The sequence below is a fragment of the Callionymus lyra genome, chromosome 14 (genome assembly GCF_982586985.1).
Source record: "Callionymus lyra chromosome 14, fCalLyr1.hap1.1, whole genome shotgun sequence".
Taxonomy (NCBI): Eukaryota; Metazoa; Chordata; class Actinopteri; order Syngnathiformes; family Callionymidae; genus Callionymus; species Callionymus lyra.
The window spans coordinates 12,631,811-12,649,773 of record NC_141831.1 but is presented as its reverse complement, the minus strand read 5'-3'; the positions used below and the strand labels follow the sequence as shown (position 1 = coordinate 12,649,773).

The window sequence follows — 17,963 nt, the reverse complement described above, 5'->3', positions numbered from 1 at the left end:
TATTATTATTATATACTGACTTTATTTGTACGGTAACGGGTCACAAGAGAATGAGGAGGTCAGTCATTTGCACCCGGGGGTCCCCGACCTTTTTTTGTACCAGGGACCAGTTAAATGTCAGGATTATATTCACAGACAGACGTTCAGATAGAATAAAGTAAAAAGACTACAAAAACTACAATTAAGTACATGAAGAAAACAACTCACCATAATGCTGAACAAGATGTTTTTTTAGTTGCATCTATGTATGTTTGATTGTATGCCGACGATGGTGTTCTGTATGTGTGCGTTGCCTAGTTTAGAGACTTGTTTGTTTGTGCCTATGTTTAAGTTTGTGTTTTACCGTTAAGGTAAGGTAAGGTAAGGTAGAACTTTATTGATCCCTCAGGAGGTCTCCTTCAGGAATTAGTTTTTTTCCAATAGCCACAACAAATACGGCAATTTTTCAAATCAAAATAAAATAAGAACAAAGAGAAATAAAGAGAATTATGAATTATAGAATAAGAAGTTATGTTTCTAAAGAGTTTGTGTTTTACACATGTTCACTTCCATGTTTTTTGTTATTTGTAACAGTTTATTTTCGTGTCTAAACTAGAAGAAGCTGCTCGCCTGCAGTTGATACAAAACTCACTACAGAGATAATTCTAACACGCTCTACTAGAAGAACTCACATTTCCACCCCGATTCCTTAAAACTCACGCATTTCCTGCCAGTTTCTTTCAGATAGAAATACTTAATTAATCTTTGGTTTTGGTTTTGGTTTCCAGTTCTTAGCTGATGCTAGTTTCATAAATACAAGGAAAATGAAAAAAAATTGCAACTGGAGAACAAAGTGCAAGGGATGACAAAAGTGCATATAGATCGTTGCTGTGGAGCGAATGTAAGTAAGTAAGTAAGTAATATTTATTTATATAGCGCTTTTCGAGACCAGGGTCACAAAGCGCTTAGACAATCAAAACAATACTCAAAAAACACTTAGAGCAACTTTGAGAATTTAAAAAAAAAGTATAAAGCTTAAAAAATAATTAAAAACTGTCTTTAAAAAATGTAAAATTAATGTCACGCAATTTTATGTTATTTTCGGTAGTAAAGAAATTCTCTGCAATGTTGTGAATAGTTTTTCAATAAATGCCTTTGATTTGTAGAAGAAGAAAAACATTATCTACGTTGAACTTGAGAGTAAATTCAGGTGAATTACGCTCCTTAAAATCGAAATCCTGCAAATCTCCCTTAAGTGTTTAATGCATAACGTTTAAAATTTAATCAAAATTGGACTCGTGTGAATTTCCAATGTGGGTTTTTCATCCTCATTTTCATCACTGGCTGCTAACCTCCGCCTCCTCACCTTGCCTGTAGAGCCGCAGAGCGTCGAGCAGCTTGGAGCCTCGCAGCTGAGCTCGGAGCAGGGCCACATCCAGCTGCATCAGGCCGGGGTCGCCGCTCTCCCCGGGGGCCTCGCCCTCGCCGCCTCTGAACAGCGACCCGCTCAGGGCTTTCAGGGCGTCCGCTTTGGGCAGTATGCAGTGAACAAAGTGAATCCTGGATCTTCGCACCATGTCCAGAAGAGCGTCCTGGGAAAGGGAAAGTCAATGTATATCTCCAGGAATTCTAATGACATTTGTGTTCATATTGTCTTTGTTTTTTTTCTCACCACTTGCAGTTTGATCTGGATGCACAAGGACTTCTTTTTAAAGGCAGCCATACCGGAGGTGAAAGTTTTCCTCATGCTCGTCGCCCGTCGCAGGGACAGCTGGGAACCCCCCTCCAGTCCTGCTATGGATCCAGACAGGACGGTGGTTCCGCCCGCTCTGCTCATGAACAGGGAGCTGAGGATCTTTCTGTGGAAAGATGGATCAAACTTCAGACATAGTCTTTTGGATAAAAAAGGCATGTGATTCTTAACCACTCATACTTCTGGGAGTCCTGCAAGAGGCTGACGGCGTTGACGGAGGCCGGGTTCAGCTTGGCGTAGTTCAGCCACCCGCAGGTGTTGTATTCCACCCATTCTGTCTCGTGACTGTGGCCCAGGAGGAAGTGATTGTCCTTTTCGCTCCTCAGGAGGAAGGTGTGACCTAAAATGAGAAGGTAAAAAAAGGGATAAAACTCAGACTCTCATGGTATTTCATCAGTCATTAGTAAAAAAAATTAAGTAGTTTGACAATTTGTGATTTAGTCAAAAGAGCGACACTTAAATGCAGCAGAATTTTAAATGACTTCTATTTATAACAATACATTATTTTATTCAAGACACTTTTTATTCTTAAATCAATGTTTGGATCCACGACAGTAATGAACCTAAAATAAAAATTGTAGCATTTTTTAGATGCGATAGATAGATGTATATATGCATAGATGCATGATAGATGTGAAGATGCATAGAAACATGATAGATGTGAAGATGCATAGATACATGATAGATGCGAAGATGCATGATAGATAGATAGATAGATGCATAGACACATGATAGATGCGAAGATGCATGATAGATAGATAGATGCATAGATACATGATAGATGCGAAGGTGCATGATAGATAGATAGATAGATAGATAGATAGATAGATAGATAGATAGATAGATAGATAGATAGATAGATAGATAGATAGATAGATAGATAGATAGATAGATAGATAGATAGATAGATAGATAGATAGATAGATGCAAAGGTGCATGATAGAAAGATGCAAAGGTGCATGATAGAAAGATAGATAGATAGATAGATAGATAGATAGATAGATAGATAGATAGATAGATAGATAGATAGATAGATAGATAGATAGATGCAAAGGTGCATGATAGAAAGATAGATAGATAGATAGATAGATAGATAGATAGATAGATAGATAGATAGATAGATAGATAGATAGATAGATAGATAGATAGATAGATAGATAGATAGATAGATAGATAGATAGATGCATAGATAGATAGATAGATGCATAGATAGATGCATAGATAGATGCATAGATAGATGCATAGATACATGATAGATGCGAAGGTGCATGATAGATAGATAGATAGATAGATAGATAGATAGATAGATAGATAGATAGATAGATAGATAGATAGATAGATAGATAGATAGATAGATAGATAGATGCAAAGGTGCATGATAGAAAGATAGATAGATAGATAGATAGATAGATAGATAGATAGATAGATAGATAGATAGATAGATAGATAGATAGATAGATAGATAGATAGATACATGATAGATAGATACATGATAGATAGATACATGATAGATAGATAGATAGATAGATAGATAGATAGATAGATAGATAGATGCATAGATACATGAAAAATTGTAGCATTTTTTTTTAGATCAGATTGAAAAATTGATTAATTCACGAGATTAAATAATCACGAAAAAAAAAGGGGGGTTCATGCAGCTGCACTAACCTTTGCTCTCGCCTTCAGCAGGTCCATAGTAGCTGAACAAGCGACTCAGCAGGGATCCCTCGGACCCTCCGGGCTGTAGAGACTCCTCCTCGATCAACCACAGGAGACCCCGAGCCTCATCGGTTCGTACAGAACGCACCTGGTCAAACAGAAATATATATTTTTTGTCTATATAAATACAAGAAAATTAGAGATTATCCGTGTTTAAATTAAGCTACAAACGTTTTAAAGCCTTGTGTATCTACACACTGTATAGCAACTCTATCTTAAATTTAAAAAAGAGGAAAAACATGATGTTACAGCGACAACACACAGAATTCTCTTTGATCGATATCCATCTTTCCGCTCGGATATTTAATGGGAGACACGGGTATTGTTCTCGAGATAAAAATGAGCTCCGGAGAAAATGATCTCTTTGCTGCTGGTGTGTAAATGTCTGCTCACTGGATCCATCCTGGCATCTGGGGAACGGACACACACGAAAAAAAAAAGAAGAAAACAGCCCAGAAAGTGACACTGGAGACATTGTTATCTCGCAACACACCAACCGCGACAACATCAGGATCAGTTTGGGGAAAGGGAAAGAAAAAAAAAAAAACATGACACCTTCCCAGGCGGTGATTCTTCAAGAAAAGCCATTTGGATTTACAGTGGAGGAGCTATTTTAATGTTGATCCACGTCCCCCATTAGTGTGCGGATGATTAAAAAGAAACAGGGGGAAAAAAAAGCCTTCACTAAAGACACACTGGAAAGAAACCAAAGTGATATAACTCTCTCGCAACTTCGTCATTTTCTGTTTCCATGGAGCAGATCACAGGCAGCAAAGGCCAAACATCGATTTCTTTTTATTCCTCCTTTGCCGTTCCGTGCTTCTACCCACTGCCAAACAAACTAACATAAAGAAAACTTCTGATGCTGAAGAGATCATACTCGTTTTCCAATTAAAACACAGCGCCAGGAGGATAGCATGTGAAAATAAAACATGAAAGGCACGCCAGGTCCCCTGGAGAGACATTCGCGAGGCAAGTTATCGCAGCAGCGCCAGAGAAGTGTTTCAGAAAACATCAACAACACATCAGCATTACAGATGCAGTGGAAATATCTAGAAGGCAGTGGTTCTGCTCACCAGTGCTTGGCTCGACGCTTGGTCCACGGCGGCTACAGACAGAGATGTGCTCACGTCACCTTCATCCAGAACTATCTCGATGTTCTCCTGGAAAAAAAAGACAGGAAATGGAGGCGTTCAGAAGAAGGTTTTTTTCTGTCAATACCTGTGAAAGGTAAGATTTACAAAACATACTGTGTTTTGAAACCAATATGAACTACATTTTTACAGTATTTATTTGACCGTTTTACGCTCTGTGGTTTTTTTTTAGCTTGTGTAGTATAACTGAGCAGCCTTTAAAATAAGATGAAGTAACTTTCCAAACAAGCCTCAGTTACGGCTACAGTGTTGAATCTGCTCTTCATTCCACCTGACTGTACAAAAGTCACTCTAATACCTGTGCTTTTGAATTTCCTCAGGGGCCACAATTTATACAGTGGCTGCTGTGAGGGACCGTCAAGCAAAAACAAGTGTAAACAAAGCCTAAAATAAAATAAAAGCCTTTTTTATATATATATTTACTTAAATGTTGTTGAGGGGTAATAACTGACAACATTGGAAGATAAAACCAAAAAAATGTCATATTTAGAAAGCTTTGTAGAAAAGAAACAATCACAAAATTAAAAAGTTTCTACATGATTTTTGACCTAATGTGATAGATAGATAGATACATGATGGATGGATGGATGGATGGATGGATGGATGGATGGATGGATGGATGGATGGATGGATGGATGGATGGATGGATGGATGGATGGATGGATGGATGGATGGATGGATGGATGGATGGATGGATGGATGGATACATGATAGATACATGATGGATGGATGGATACATGATAGAAAGATACATGATAGATAGATAGATAGATAGATAGATAGATAGATAGATAGATAGATAGATAGATAGATAGATAGATAGATAGATAGATAGATAGATAGATAGATGCATGATAGAAAGATAGATGGATAGATGCATTGATACATGATAGAAAGATAGATGGATAGATGGATAGATGGATAGATGGATAGATAGATAGATAGATAGATAGATAGATAGATAGATAGATAGATAGATAGATAGATAGATAGATAGATAGATAGATGATAGAAAGATAGATGGATAGATGCATTGATACATGATAGAAAGATAGATAGATATTTAGATAGATACATGATAGAAAGATAGATAGATACATGATCGATACATCGATACATGATAGAAAGATAGATAGATAGATAGTTAGATGGCTAGATGCAAAGATACATGAAAGATGCATATATACATGATAGATAGATTAGATAGATAGATAGATAGATAGATAGATAGATAGATAGATAGATAGATAGATAGATAGATAGATAGATAGATAGATAGATAGATAGATAGATAGATAGATAGATAGATAGATAGATAGATAGATGATAGAAAGATAGATGGATAGATGCATTGATACATGATAGATAGATAGATAGATAGATAGATAGATAGATAGATAGATAGATAGATAGATAGATAGATAGATAGATAGATAGATAGATAGATAGATAGATAGATAGATAGATAGATAGATAGATAGATAGATAGATGGATAGATGCAAAGATACATGAAAGATGCATATATACATGATAGATAGATAGATAGATAGATGCATAGATACATGAAAGATGCGAAGATACATGATAGACAGATGGATAGATGCGAAGATACATGATAGATAGATAGATACTAATGTTCTGCTTCTAACCATAACAACACGTTAAAAGAATCCACTACAGTCTGTACGTCGTCCCATTGGAACGTAGGAAGAAAAATGTCAGCCGCCTCGCGACACTCGCTCTCGTGAAATCGCCAATAAACATTTTATAGACGCTAAATGAAGGACATTATGCAGGCGAACATCACATCTCTTACAATAATTTGGCATTTGTGGCCAATGCTTCCCCCCCCCCCTCTCGACGGGTTAATGAAAAACATTTTATTACCGGAGCAGGCGTCGCTATTTCAGCGCCAAATTGCCTTCGCCAAAAAACAAACACGTGACTCGCCTCGGTGGGAACGTGAACTTAAGAGAACGTTACCAGTAATGATCGTGACAAAATAGTAGCTTGTTTTGTCTCACAGTTTAACCTGCTTGCCACTGATGCCGAGATCTCTTTAACACGAGTTTGACCCAGTTTTTTTTTTTTTTTTCAATTGCAGCCTCACGGGTTTTATTGTATTTCTTTTCTGACGAAAGAAAGACGATATATATCGCTCCTCAGATTCACGCCCTACTTTGTTTCACCGCCTTTTCTCTCAGGCGAAGGATGTGGGTGGGAAGCGGGTCTAAGTGATGTTTCCGGTAGGAAAAAAAAAAGGTGCGAAAGATTCTAACAAGAAGGGCTTTTCCAAGAAAAACAAGATAATGGCTGCGCTCACTGTCTCATTATGGTTTGCAATTGATATTAAGGGGGGGAGAAATAAAAGGTCCTTGGATGCTCTGTAGCGCCGACTCGTCCTCCAACGGCGCGACCGAGGCTTTGATCGTCGACGAGGAGAAGACCGGCATCGCTAATGAGAAAGTCTACCTGGTGAACGGCTCGGGCTTGTCACGGCTCGTGACAGGTGCAGGTGGAGGATGTATCTGATGTTGCGGACACTCTCGGCTATTGGAGTTGATACATCAGAGGGAAGGCGCCGCAGACAAAAGGGAAGGCGCGGGAAGAAAATCAAAGAAGACACGAACAAAAAAAAGAGTGCAACCCTTACCTCTCTGTATCGCTCCAGCTCCTGGATGAAGGAGCGTTGGTAGAAGAGTGTTTGCAGACGCTCCTGAGTGTAGTTGTGGCACAGGTCTTCAAACGTTGCACCGGAGTCCCGCTTGGCCAGCCTCGGGTTCTGGAAGCCCGGCGTGTCAACGATGAGCAGGGAGCAGAGGGAGTTCTGGCTGGATTTCAAAGCCCTGAAGCGAACGCAGTACACACATTTTAGAAGCCAGTTGTAATTGCTGTTTCCTTTCTTTCATCGATTGTGGGCTTTTCCGTAACCCCTCCGCGGTGACCTTCGAGGACCACCCCCCCCCCCCTCCCCCGTCCTCCCGCCCCCATATTCCCACTTCAACCATGCTTGGCCTCAAACTAAATCAAAGTCACACATCTGGAGATTGAGCTACTGTTGACTTAAAAAAATACTTCTGTTGCTTAATGTTTCGCTCGAATGACAGTAGATCTATGTTCCTGTTGACATGGTGACCTGTAAAGATGTGACATATGTTTACAACTATATAGGTACTTCAAATAAGAGTGAAACTGATGTCAACGGAAAGAAATTTGACGAAAAAACTGAGATAATTGAGGATCCAAGTAACGTAATCTCTGGACTAAAAGCCGCTACTCTTTTCCAATGCTTGTGGCCTATATAACGGCTTGGCTTATTTATAGATTTTTCTTCGCTGCAGCCACCAGGGGGCGCTCTCGAGCAGTGAAGGCAAAAAATATTATGCGACGAAGAAGGCACTAGTTTTACTTTTGAGCGGAAATTTTGCGCATCGTACACACAACCTCATCATCCGTGCACTCACTTATCGTTCATAAAGTTAATGGATTCATTAAATAAGGATTGACTTCTGGCGCCACCGCTAGTTAGTTGTAACCACGGAAACATGCAGCTTATATTGAAGTGCAGCCTACACATGTACGTACGTTTTATTTAGAAATGTAGTGGTGTAGGTGCGCTTAATAAACTGAATTTTACGATACAAATAAAATAATATCAAACTTCCATTTTAAGGGCGTTTTTGTTAATACACATTTTGTTCCGCTAACAAGCTAGCATGCGTGGACCAGTACCAGTCCGTTAGGCATTCGTTTCCAGGCTTCACATACAGAAAAAATATTTATATAATTCCCATTTTTATCAAGAACTAGTTGGAATTTGTATAAGATACAAAACTGCGAAAAATATGATGTAATAATATATTGAATATATTGTCCCTCTAACTGATGTAACACTAATAGACTCAGGGACTCATTTTGAGCCCAAGAAGAGTTCTGTAGGTCCCTTGTAGCACCTGTGAAAGGGGCAATAAAGCTGACTCAAGTCCTCTTTATTTATTAAAAAATATGTTGTATTTTCTCTGAAGTAACATATAAGCCTTTAACTCGTTTTAGTCAAGTTTACACGAAAAAAATAAACAGTTTTATCGTGAGTTCAAATAATGAAAGTGTAACTTCCGAGGATTAAAAATAAAATAAAAAAGTAACAAAAATGGTACTTTATGTTAGCTGTCACAACTTGTTGTGTGTGTGTACACGTGTTATACTTAATAACAGGATGTTTTAAAGCTGCTGCTTTAAAATAATAAATTAAACATTAATAAACTTGAAAGTTAATATGTAACATTTTGAAAGAGCAGAGAAAGACTTTAGTCATTATTTTAACAGTACCTTGCTGGGGTGACCGACAGTATCATAAATATTACATTCGATTTAATGTATGAAACAAGGTTCCAGTCACATCACATCAGCCGACAAAATGAAAGCTACCACCAAACTTACAGCAGTGTGTCAGGGACGACTGTTACGTTTATTTACATTCATTTTTAGTATTGCTGAAATTTAACAGTAGTTCCTATGGGTCCCTTTGTCGCAATAGAAACTTATTTTTTCCTGACATTGCAAGTACACTTATCTGACACTGGGGGGAGACAGAAACAATAATTTAAACTTATGTATTATCACTTTAATGTTGATTCTAGATTATGTCACTTACCTAACCATCGCTTACATTTATAGAAATGTCGTGATTAATGTTAGATGCAGACTTGATAATGATTTTAATTCAATTGATTTTAAGGAAGAAAGATCATGAAAAGAAGAGACAACAGGGGTGACTATCAAGATGATTTTAAAAAATGGGGAAATAAAAGTTACTCGTGGTTGTGTTGCGGTTCAATTTCCCTCAAAATAAAAATGTTTACCGACCTGTTGATCAGTGAAATGATGACCGTGAAGAGCTCCGAGTAGAGCCCGGACGCCAAGGCCTCCAGACACTCCGCGGCCGTCGCCTTAGACCCTGTTTTTTTCACAATCAGACCGCAGAAACATTTGAAGAAAGAACAAAAATTAGCATCACCAGAGGCATGAAATCTAGACAAGGGGTCTGAGGAAAGTGATGTCATTCAGGTCTCTGAGGAGCAGGTCGACATAACCTCGGGTCAGCACCGCCAGTCAATCTCTTCGTCTGACACCGAATGGACGGTTTGTTCACAGCGTATATTTCCACAGGAACATTTAAGCGGGAAAAGGTCACAGAAAGGTAAATTCCTGCCGCCCTTCAGTGGCGACTGTAATTCATACGTGTGAAGGGGGGGGGAAAGGAATCAATGTGTCAAGGACAATGAATGCAGAGTGGACCCAAACCGAAGCGTCCTCACATGAAGTGTCTACTTATCCGTCAATTGCCAATCGTCGTATTCATTACCAAGATAAGCGTTTACTTTCCACGGAGTGACAATGTGTGAAAAAGGGAAAAAAAAAAAAAAAAAGGGGGGGATGTGTGAGTGTGCGTTCACCTGATTCTGAGGCGCCGTTTTCGTCCGAGGCTTGGCGGACGATGCCGCCTCTGGGCAGGGTGCCCTTGGCCTGGTGCTTGAAGATGGAGGAGGCGAGCTCTTCCAAGGTGCAGCCCAGCAGGTAGGCCGCCTTCTGGGCCCACTCGTGACGGGCAAATTGTTTCCTGCCAGCTGAGACACATGCATTAAAACCTCCATTAGTCGTCCTGCCAGACCGAACCCGGGGCACACGAGCCGTGCCCACCCCGGCGTCTATCTCGCCCGCCCCGACGGGGTGGGACGTCGGGGTCGAGCTCGACTCTTAAAGAGCTTCCAGAACTTATCGTGGGAGAAAAAAAAATGAAATGGGAAAAAGTCCTTTTGAATATTAAACATGACTTTTAATCTGGTGAGCGCGTGACGGACTCACGCTGATACGAATAAGAAGTTGAGTTTTAATTCACCGTGAAGAGACTCAAGGGATGTATCTGTTCCATCATCACACACACACACACACACACACTCCATGATAAGACACAGATGCACAAAAACATATTTGATTGTGAAAAAAAAAGGGGGTTTCGTTCGGGGGCGTTTCACAATTAAGTCCAAATTGACGACGCACTATTTGCACAACCACTGCTGAGATTCGAACTATTGTCTTCCATCAGACTCGGAGATGAAGAAGGTTCTTCTCAAGAGTTGCTGGTGCGTTTGATTGACTGTGTTGAACAGAGATCGCTGCTGCCCTCTGGTGGCAAACATGGTATTGGCGTCATGAAATCCCAAAGTAATCGATTGTAGTCGCTTTACATTCTACATTTTTTTTTATTAATATTCTTAATTTTAAGATTTGCTGTTATCAGAAGACTTTTTAAAACAGGTTTGTTTTTTAATGTTTAGTTTATTGATTTTCTACTGTTTTTGTTGTCAAGCTTGGTTAACTTCCTGTTTTATTTTGGTGACGCTTTTGACTCCCTTTTGATTCCCTAAATCTTTTCACCTGCGATAAATACTCTTTGGGTTTCTTGGTTCAAGTGCAAAGTTAAGTCGTTTTTTTTGTTTCCTCCTGCCTTTTATCCCATAATTTGTGAAGACATTTTGTTGTATTTGTTAAGAAGAAGAGTATGTTTCTAAAAAATAGATAATCTGGAAACGTTTGGAAATACAAATACTGCAAATACTGTTTTACAACAAACTACAAAATAAGATGTACATATGTGTCATTGTGCATAAAAATAAAATCGATGAACTAAATAACAATACTGTAAGTTGGGAACAAAATAAGTAGATTTAAAAGATGTATTTATTTAATAATTAATTAAATCGAGAATATCTCAAATAAAAAAAATTAAAAATGTTTTTGTTTTTTTTTAAAAACTCTTCAATATATAGATATAATTGTTCTTCCTATTTTGTGTAATAATGTATTACCCACTAAATGTATGATCAATAATTTGTATTAAAGTTACTCTTTTTCACATATTTACAAGTTGTTATAATCGTTTTTATACATATATTAAATGCTTTCTTTACATTTTTATCTTCAACATCTAGTTGCAGCTATTTAAGATAACAACAGTATTCAAAACATAAGGTAAGGTAAGGTAAGGTAAAACTAAGGAGTTTATTGATGTCCATGTATTTACATTAAGAGTAGGGCTGTATTTTTTTTTCTTTATTGTGTCAAATCATATTTCAGTTTTTTTTTAATGATTTATAATTCAACAAAGCATATCAAATTAAATATTTCAATTTTTTTCATTTACAATAATCATGCAAATATTCACTGCATTACTTTCTCCGCAGCTAACGGCGATTACTGAGGACGAGAGGATACAGTCGACTCCAGCAGTTTCTAAAGCTAAGTTTGGACATATTTCGGTTTCAAAACAAATTAAATCAGTTACGACTTTGTCAAGAGTCATGTGGTCTGTAAATCCTGCAACACCAGAGTCAAGTACTCGCACAATACTACAAATATATCCTTGTTACTACAGTATCACAATACATCATATTCATTTTGGCAAAACACAGCTTAATTAAAAGAGAACTTGGTTTAATCAGGTTTTAAAACGGCATAAAACGAGTCAATGAAGTTGTTTGTCATCAACGAGTGGACAATAAATCCAGCTGCAGCAGCTTGATAACCGTGAGCTGCTGATAATGAAACCTCAGCTTACAGCGTCTTGCATCAACCTCAGGGTTACATGCGGTCGAGCCAAGAGTGATGTTGTGTGACTGAAAATACTTTATGGCTCATCGAGGAAAAAAAAAAAAGGGTTTGACAAAAAATAAATAATAGGACTTTCTTCGCAGCAGCTAAACTGGACCGTTGATGGTAACGGACTCACCTTTGGTGGCCCCGGCGGCTCCGAGGTGGTAGATGGCCCCGAGGATGAGCCAGAAGGCTCGCTGCTCATCGCCGCTGATCCCCAGAACCTTCATGGCTGCTTGAAGCTTGGAGAACTGCTGCGAGGCCCTCTGCTTGTCCTCCGCCTGCCACAGATGGAACGTCAGTGACTTCCTTTCACTACACTGTGAGGATCTGCTGAGTTACTGCGACTCGTTCTGTTAAAATATATACGTTTAGGCTAAAATATAAGGTTTGAGCTACAATGAGACGCATCACAGAAGTATATATAGTCAGAGACGTGATGACAAGCTTGGTATGAACAGTGACGCTTTAGGAGCCAGGGCTACAAGAAGGCAACATGGCTGCAGCACAGAGTCAAAAATGACCTGTTTTGTTCTTTAAGTGTTTTTTACAACAATTTTCAACTGTAATCCAACTATTTTTAACTGTAATCCAACAATTTTCAACTGTCATCCAACTATTTTCAACTGTAATCAAACAGTTTTCAACTGTAATCCAACAATTTTCAACTGTACCCCAACTATTTTCAACTGTAATCAAACAATTTTCAACTGTACTCCAACCATTTTCAACCGTACTTCGACCATTTTCAATTGTAATCCAACTATTTTCAACTGTAATCCAACCATTTTCAACTGTAATCCAACCATTTTCATCTGTACTCCATCCATTTTCAGCTGTAATCCAACCATTTTCAACTATAATCCAACCATTTTCATCTGTACTCCACCCATTTTCAACTGTAATCCAACCATTTTCAACTGTTCTCCAACCATTTTCAACTGTAATCCAACCATTTTCAACTGTAATCCAACCATTTTCAACTGTCCTCCAACTATTTTCAGATGTAATCCAATAATTTTCAGATGTAATCCAGCTACTTTTAACTGTAAACCAACCATTTTCAGATGTAATCTAACCATTTAAACTGTTTTCAGATGTAATCCAACTAATTTGAGAAGTAATTTAACTATTTTAAAATGTAATCCAACTATTTTCAGATGTAATCCAACCATTCTCTCTGTAATACAACCATTTTCAGATGTAATCTAACCATTATTTAACTGGAGTCAAACCACTTTTAACTGTTCTCCAACCATTTTCAGATGTAATCCAACCATTCTCTCTGTAATACAACCATTTTCAGATGTAATCCAACCATTATTTAACTGGAGTCAAACCACTTTTAATTGTTCTCCAACCATTTTCAGATATAATCCAACCATTCTCTCTGTAATACAACCATTTTCAGATGTAATCCAACCATTATTTAACTGGAGTCAAACCACTTTTAACTGTTCTCCAACCATTTTCAGATGTAATCCAACCATTCTCTCTGTAATACAACCATTTTCAGATGTAATCCAACCATTATTTAACTGGAGTCAAACCACTTTTAACTGTTCTCCAACCATTTTCAGATATAATCCAACCATTCTCTCTGTAATACAACCATTTTCAGATATAATCCAACCATTCTCTCTGTAATACAACCATTTTCAGATGTAATCCAACCATTATTTAACTGGAGTCAAACCACTTTTAACTGTTCTCCAACCATTTTCAGATATAATCCAACCATTCTCTCTGTAATACAACCATTTTCAGATGTAATCCAACCATTATTTAACTGGAGTCAAACCACTTTTAACTGTTCTCCAACCATTTTCAGATGTAATCCAACCATTCTCTCTGTAATACAACCATTTTCAGATGTAATCCAACCATTATTTAACTGGAGTCAAACCACTTTTAACTGTTCTCCAACCATTTTCAGATATAATCCAACCATTCTCTCTGTAATACAACCATTTTCAGATATAATCCAACCATTCTCTCTGTAATACAACCATTTTCAGATGTAATCCAACCATTATTTAACTGGAGTCAAACCACTTTTAACTGTTCTCCAACCATTTTCAGATATAATCCAACCATTCTCTCTGTAATACAACCATTTTCAGATGTAATCCAACCATTATTTAACTGGAGTCAAACCACTTTTAACTGTTCTCCAACCATTTTCAGATATAATCCAACCATTCTCTCTGTAATACAACCATTTTCAGATGTAATCCAACCATTCTCTCTGTAATACAACCATTTTCAGATGTAATCTAACCATTATTTAACTGGAGTCAAACCACTTTTAACTTTTCTCCAACCATTTTCAGATGTAATCCAACCATTCTCACTGTAATCCAACCATTTTCAGATGTAATCCAACCATTCTCTCTGTAATACAACCATTTTCAGATGTAATCCAACCATTATTTAACTGGAGTCAAACCACTTTTAACTGTTCTCCAACCATTTTCAGATATAATCCAACCATTCTCTCTGTAATACAACCATTTTCAGATGTAATCCAACCATTCTCTCTGTAATACAACCATTTTCAGATGTAATCTAACCATTATTTAACTGGAGTCAAACCACTTTTAACTTTTCTCCAACCATTTTCAGATGTAATCCAACCATTCTCACTGTAATCCAACCATTTTCAGATGTACTAAAACCATTTAAAATACAGTTGCCAACAAAACAATGTTGGAAAATCAAATCAATAAAAATCCATATTATGTTTCAGTGCTTAAACAGTAATCTAAATCTTGATTAAACCAGTTTTTGAAGTAATTATCATTCAGCTAAGATGATCTTCACCTTCGTCTGTGGCATGATTCCAAACGCGCTGTTCTCAGCAAAGTGGTTCAAGTGAAGCTCAGTCCTGGTGAGGAAACAAGACGGCGTGAAGTTGTCGTATTAAAACCTAGACGTGAGCACGAGTGCGTCCACTGACCTCAGAGACGTGTCCACTCCTGCCATCAGGTAATAGAAGACATTAAACGTGGACTCTCCTTCTGGTCGTCTGGTCACCCTGGTCTTCTCCAGCAGCAGGGTCTGCAGGTGTTCCATTAGCAGGTGATAAATGACAGGAAGAGTTGAGGACTGAGATCTTGCATCGATCAGATCGTGTGGTGAAAGTTATTATTGAGAGAAAAGGGATGATTAAAGAGGCTTTAATATTGATAAGCATCACAGGATACAGAGCTCGGAAATATGCGTCTCTCAGGCTTGAAGAGGTCAATGACAAATGAGCTTCTGTATTCGATGTGATCCGAAGTACCTCATGTATTTGTCATCGATTACAACAGTTGTTATACGTGAAGATCATGTCATTATACTATACTATACAATTAGCTTTGGTTGTTTTTTTTTCTTTGGTATTTATTCATTTAAAAAATGTCTTATATATATCGTATATTTATCAGTTGGTTTTTCTGGTTTCTATCTGTGATAATTATTTGTTTATATAAATATATCTTAAATTGTTGGTTCCAAAATAATGATAATTATAAATACTGTTATTGGTTTAATACTTTTTAGGAATAATTTTAGATTTTGTTGAGTTTGTTAATGCAGAGTTATATACAAAACTTCCCTTTATTTAATTATATCCGTGATTCATTATTTATTCATAGGAATCTTATTTTTAATTTTTCAATTTAGTTTTACAATTTTTGCTCTTTAGTTTTAAAATAATATCAATTGTTAATAATTTTGTTATTGGTTTAATTCTTTTTTTATATATATTTTTAGATTTTGTTCAGTTTGTTTATCAAGTTGTTTATCCAGCCAATTATTTACAAAACTTCACTTGTCTTTATCATATCTGTGATTAATTATTTGTTCATAGGAATATATCTTTAATTTTTTTTAGTTTAGACTTTTTGACCCTTTTTTTGTTCCAAAATAATCTAGATTAATAATATTGTTATTGGTTTAATTAATCAGAAATTATTTTTAGATATATTTTGTTCAATTTGTTTATTCAAACCATATTCAACATTTTCTTTACTGTTTATCCTATAATACTTTTTGATTAAATATATATTTTTTTGTAATTTCTCGATTTTGCTATAAAAAAAATGAAATGTTGTTACATAATAATCATAATTGTCATTGGTCTGGAGTTAAAGATTCGATTTTATTGTATTTATTATTAGTATTATAAAAGTGTCTGTTGAAAGGTCAATATTTAAGCGTTGCATAGTTTTGGAAGAAAATAGTTTTTTAATTTTTTTCATTAGTTTAATAGTTTGTGATTCATTTGTATTAATTATTAGATTACATTTGTAAATGTTATCCTATGTTGTTCCCATCCTACAGTATTTATACTTAGTTTTATTTTCCATGACAAATATAAATCTTGTTTTATAGTTGTAGCCGTTGAAATACAGTACTTGCATTAGTATTTTTATTATTAAATTGTAATTTAATTTGTGCTGAACAAATATAACGTTGAGTTTTGCTCAATCCTCAAAATAATGGCACAAATTTCCAAACGTACTTGTATGGAGGCCGACGTCACGAGGCCCGTCTGATCAAAGTCCAGCGAGACGACGTGTGAAAAGCGGCTGGCGTTCCCATTCATGCAGGTGGAGGCGTTCCCGAACGCTTCCAGAACCGTATAGACCGCCTGCCATTTCTCAGCTGCAACACAAAAAATTCAATTTGACTAAAAACTTCATTATTTTGTTAAATTTATCGACGATTCCACTGACATGAGAAGCTCCTGTTGGTGCTGCCGGCGATGCTGACCAAGTACTGGATGATGTGCTGACAGTTGGTGGTCTTGCCGCTGCCGCTCTTCCCCAGCAGGACCACCGACTGATCCTGGCGCGTGGTCAGCAGGTTCCTGTAAGCCGCCTGAGCCATCCCATAAATATGCGGCGCCGTGTCTTCCCGTTTACATCCTTTAAACATTTGCATGACCTGGAACCACAACAACAAAAAACACACACTTTGTGTAAAAGTCGGCAACAGATGTTGTGATTTCCTCGACGCTCACCTTCTCCGAGTACATGGAGGGGGCGCTGATGGGGTTGACGACGACCATGTTGGGTCCGGCGTGGGTGTGCACAAGGTTACCGCCGTACCTCTGGCGCAGGGTGTGCATCACGCTGGACTCGTTGAGGTACTGCAGCGAGGCCAGGTCCTCCACCCGCTCGAACAGCGGCGGGTTCGCCTGAGTTCAAAGTCAAGACGAGGTCAAGCGCTCGGCAGGCGTCGCCCTCTAATAAAAGCGGGGCGGGTGATTAAATACCTTCTCTATGTCGTCTTCATCCACATCCAATAGGGATCCATCACTCTCCAGGCGGATTTTCACCTTCCCCTCTGGCAGGCTGCCGGCCTCCGTCTTTAAGAGAGTGGCTGCACGGCCGACAGAAGTTCTGTATGTTAATCCATCATAGGATTTCCTGACCCGAATGATTCATCTTATCCGAAGCATCTATTAATGTCTGCCGGGCTGGATCTTTTTAATCATATCAAAGCTTCATTAAAGCCGTGTTGTGAACATTTTTTTTTTTTTTTTTTTATAATTGCATGCAGCCTGTAAAAAGACGTGGAGTCGCTTGTTCGTTCCGACTTCAAAGATGGAGAGCGAGGGCTGCCGGTGCAAGAAAAAAATCTGTGTTGGCCAATCAAACGACTTTTTTTCTTCAGTCGAGCGTAAAATTTTGAAAAATTGATTTTCATAACG

General features: G+C 37.7%; 1 protein-coding gene across 1 annotated transcript in view; it reads right to left on the bottom strand.

Moving 5' to 3' along the window:
• The window catches only part of LOC148066051 (unconventional myosin-XVIIIa-like), a 94,881-nt gene that overhangs the window by 53,233 nt on the left and 23,685 nt on the right, over positions 1–17,963 (bottom strand). The window contains exons 4-18 of the mRNA XM_087806740.1: positions 17,526–17,632; positions 17,271–17,447; positions 16,984–17,194; positions 16,770–16,912; positions 15,219–15,319; positions 15,083–15,146; positions 12,396–12,540; positions 10,063–10,233; positions 9,473–9,563; positions 7,260–7,452; positions 4,528–4,614; positions 3,401–3,539; positions 1,913–2,072; positions 1,652–1,838; positions 1,346–1,571 (exon numbers count right to left, since the gene is read on the bottom strand). Of these exons, the coding sequence (XP_087662866.1) occupies positions 1,346–1,571; positions 1,652–1,838; positions 1,913–2,072; positions 3,401–3,539; positions 4,528–4,614; positions 7,260–7,452; positions 9,473–9,563; positions 10,063–10,233; positions 12,396–12,540; positions 15,083–15,146; positions 15,219–15,319; positions 16,770–16,912; positions 16,984–17,194; positions 17,271–17,447; positions 17,526–17,632 (2,202 nt within the window). The remainder of the gene's footprint in view (positions 1–1,345; positions 1,572–1,651; positions 1,839–1,912; positions 2,073–3,400; positions 3,540–4,527; positions 4,615–7,259; positions 7,453–9,472; positions 9,564–10,062; positions 10,234–12,395; positions 12,541–15,082; positions 15,147–15,218; positions 15,320–16,769; positions 16,913–16,983; positions 17,195–17,270; positions 17,448–17,525; positions 17,633–17,963) is intronic.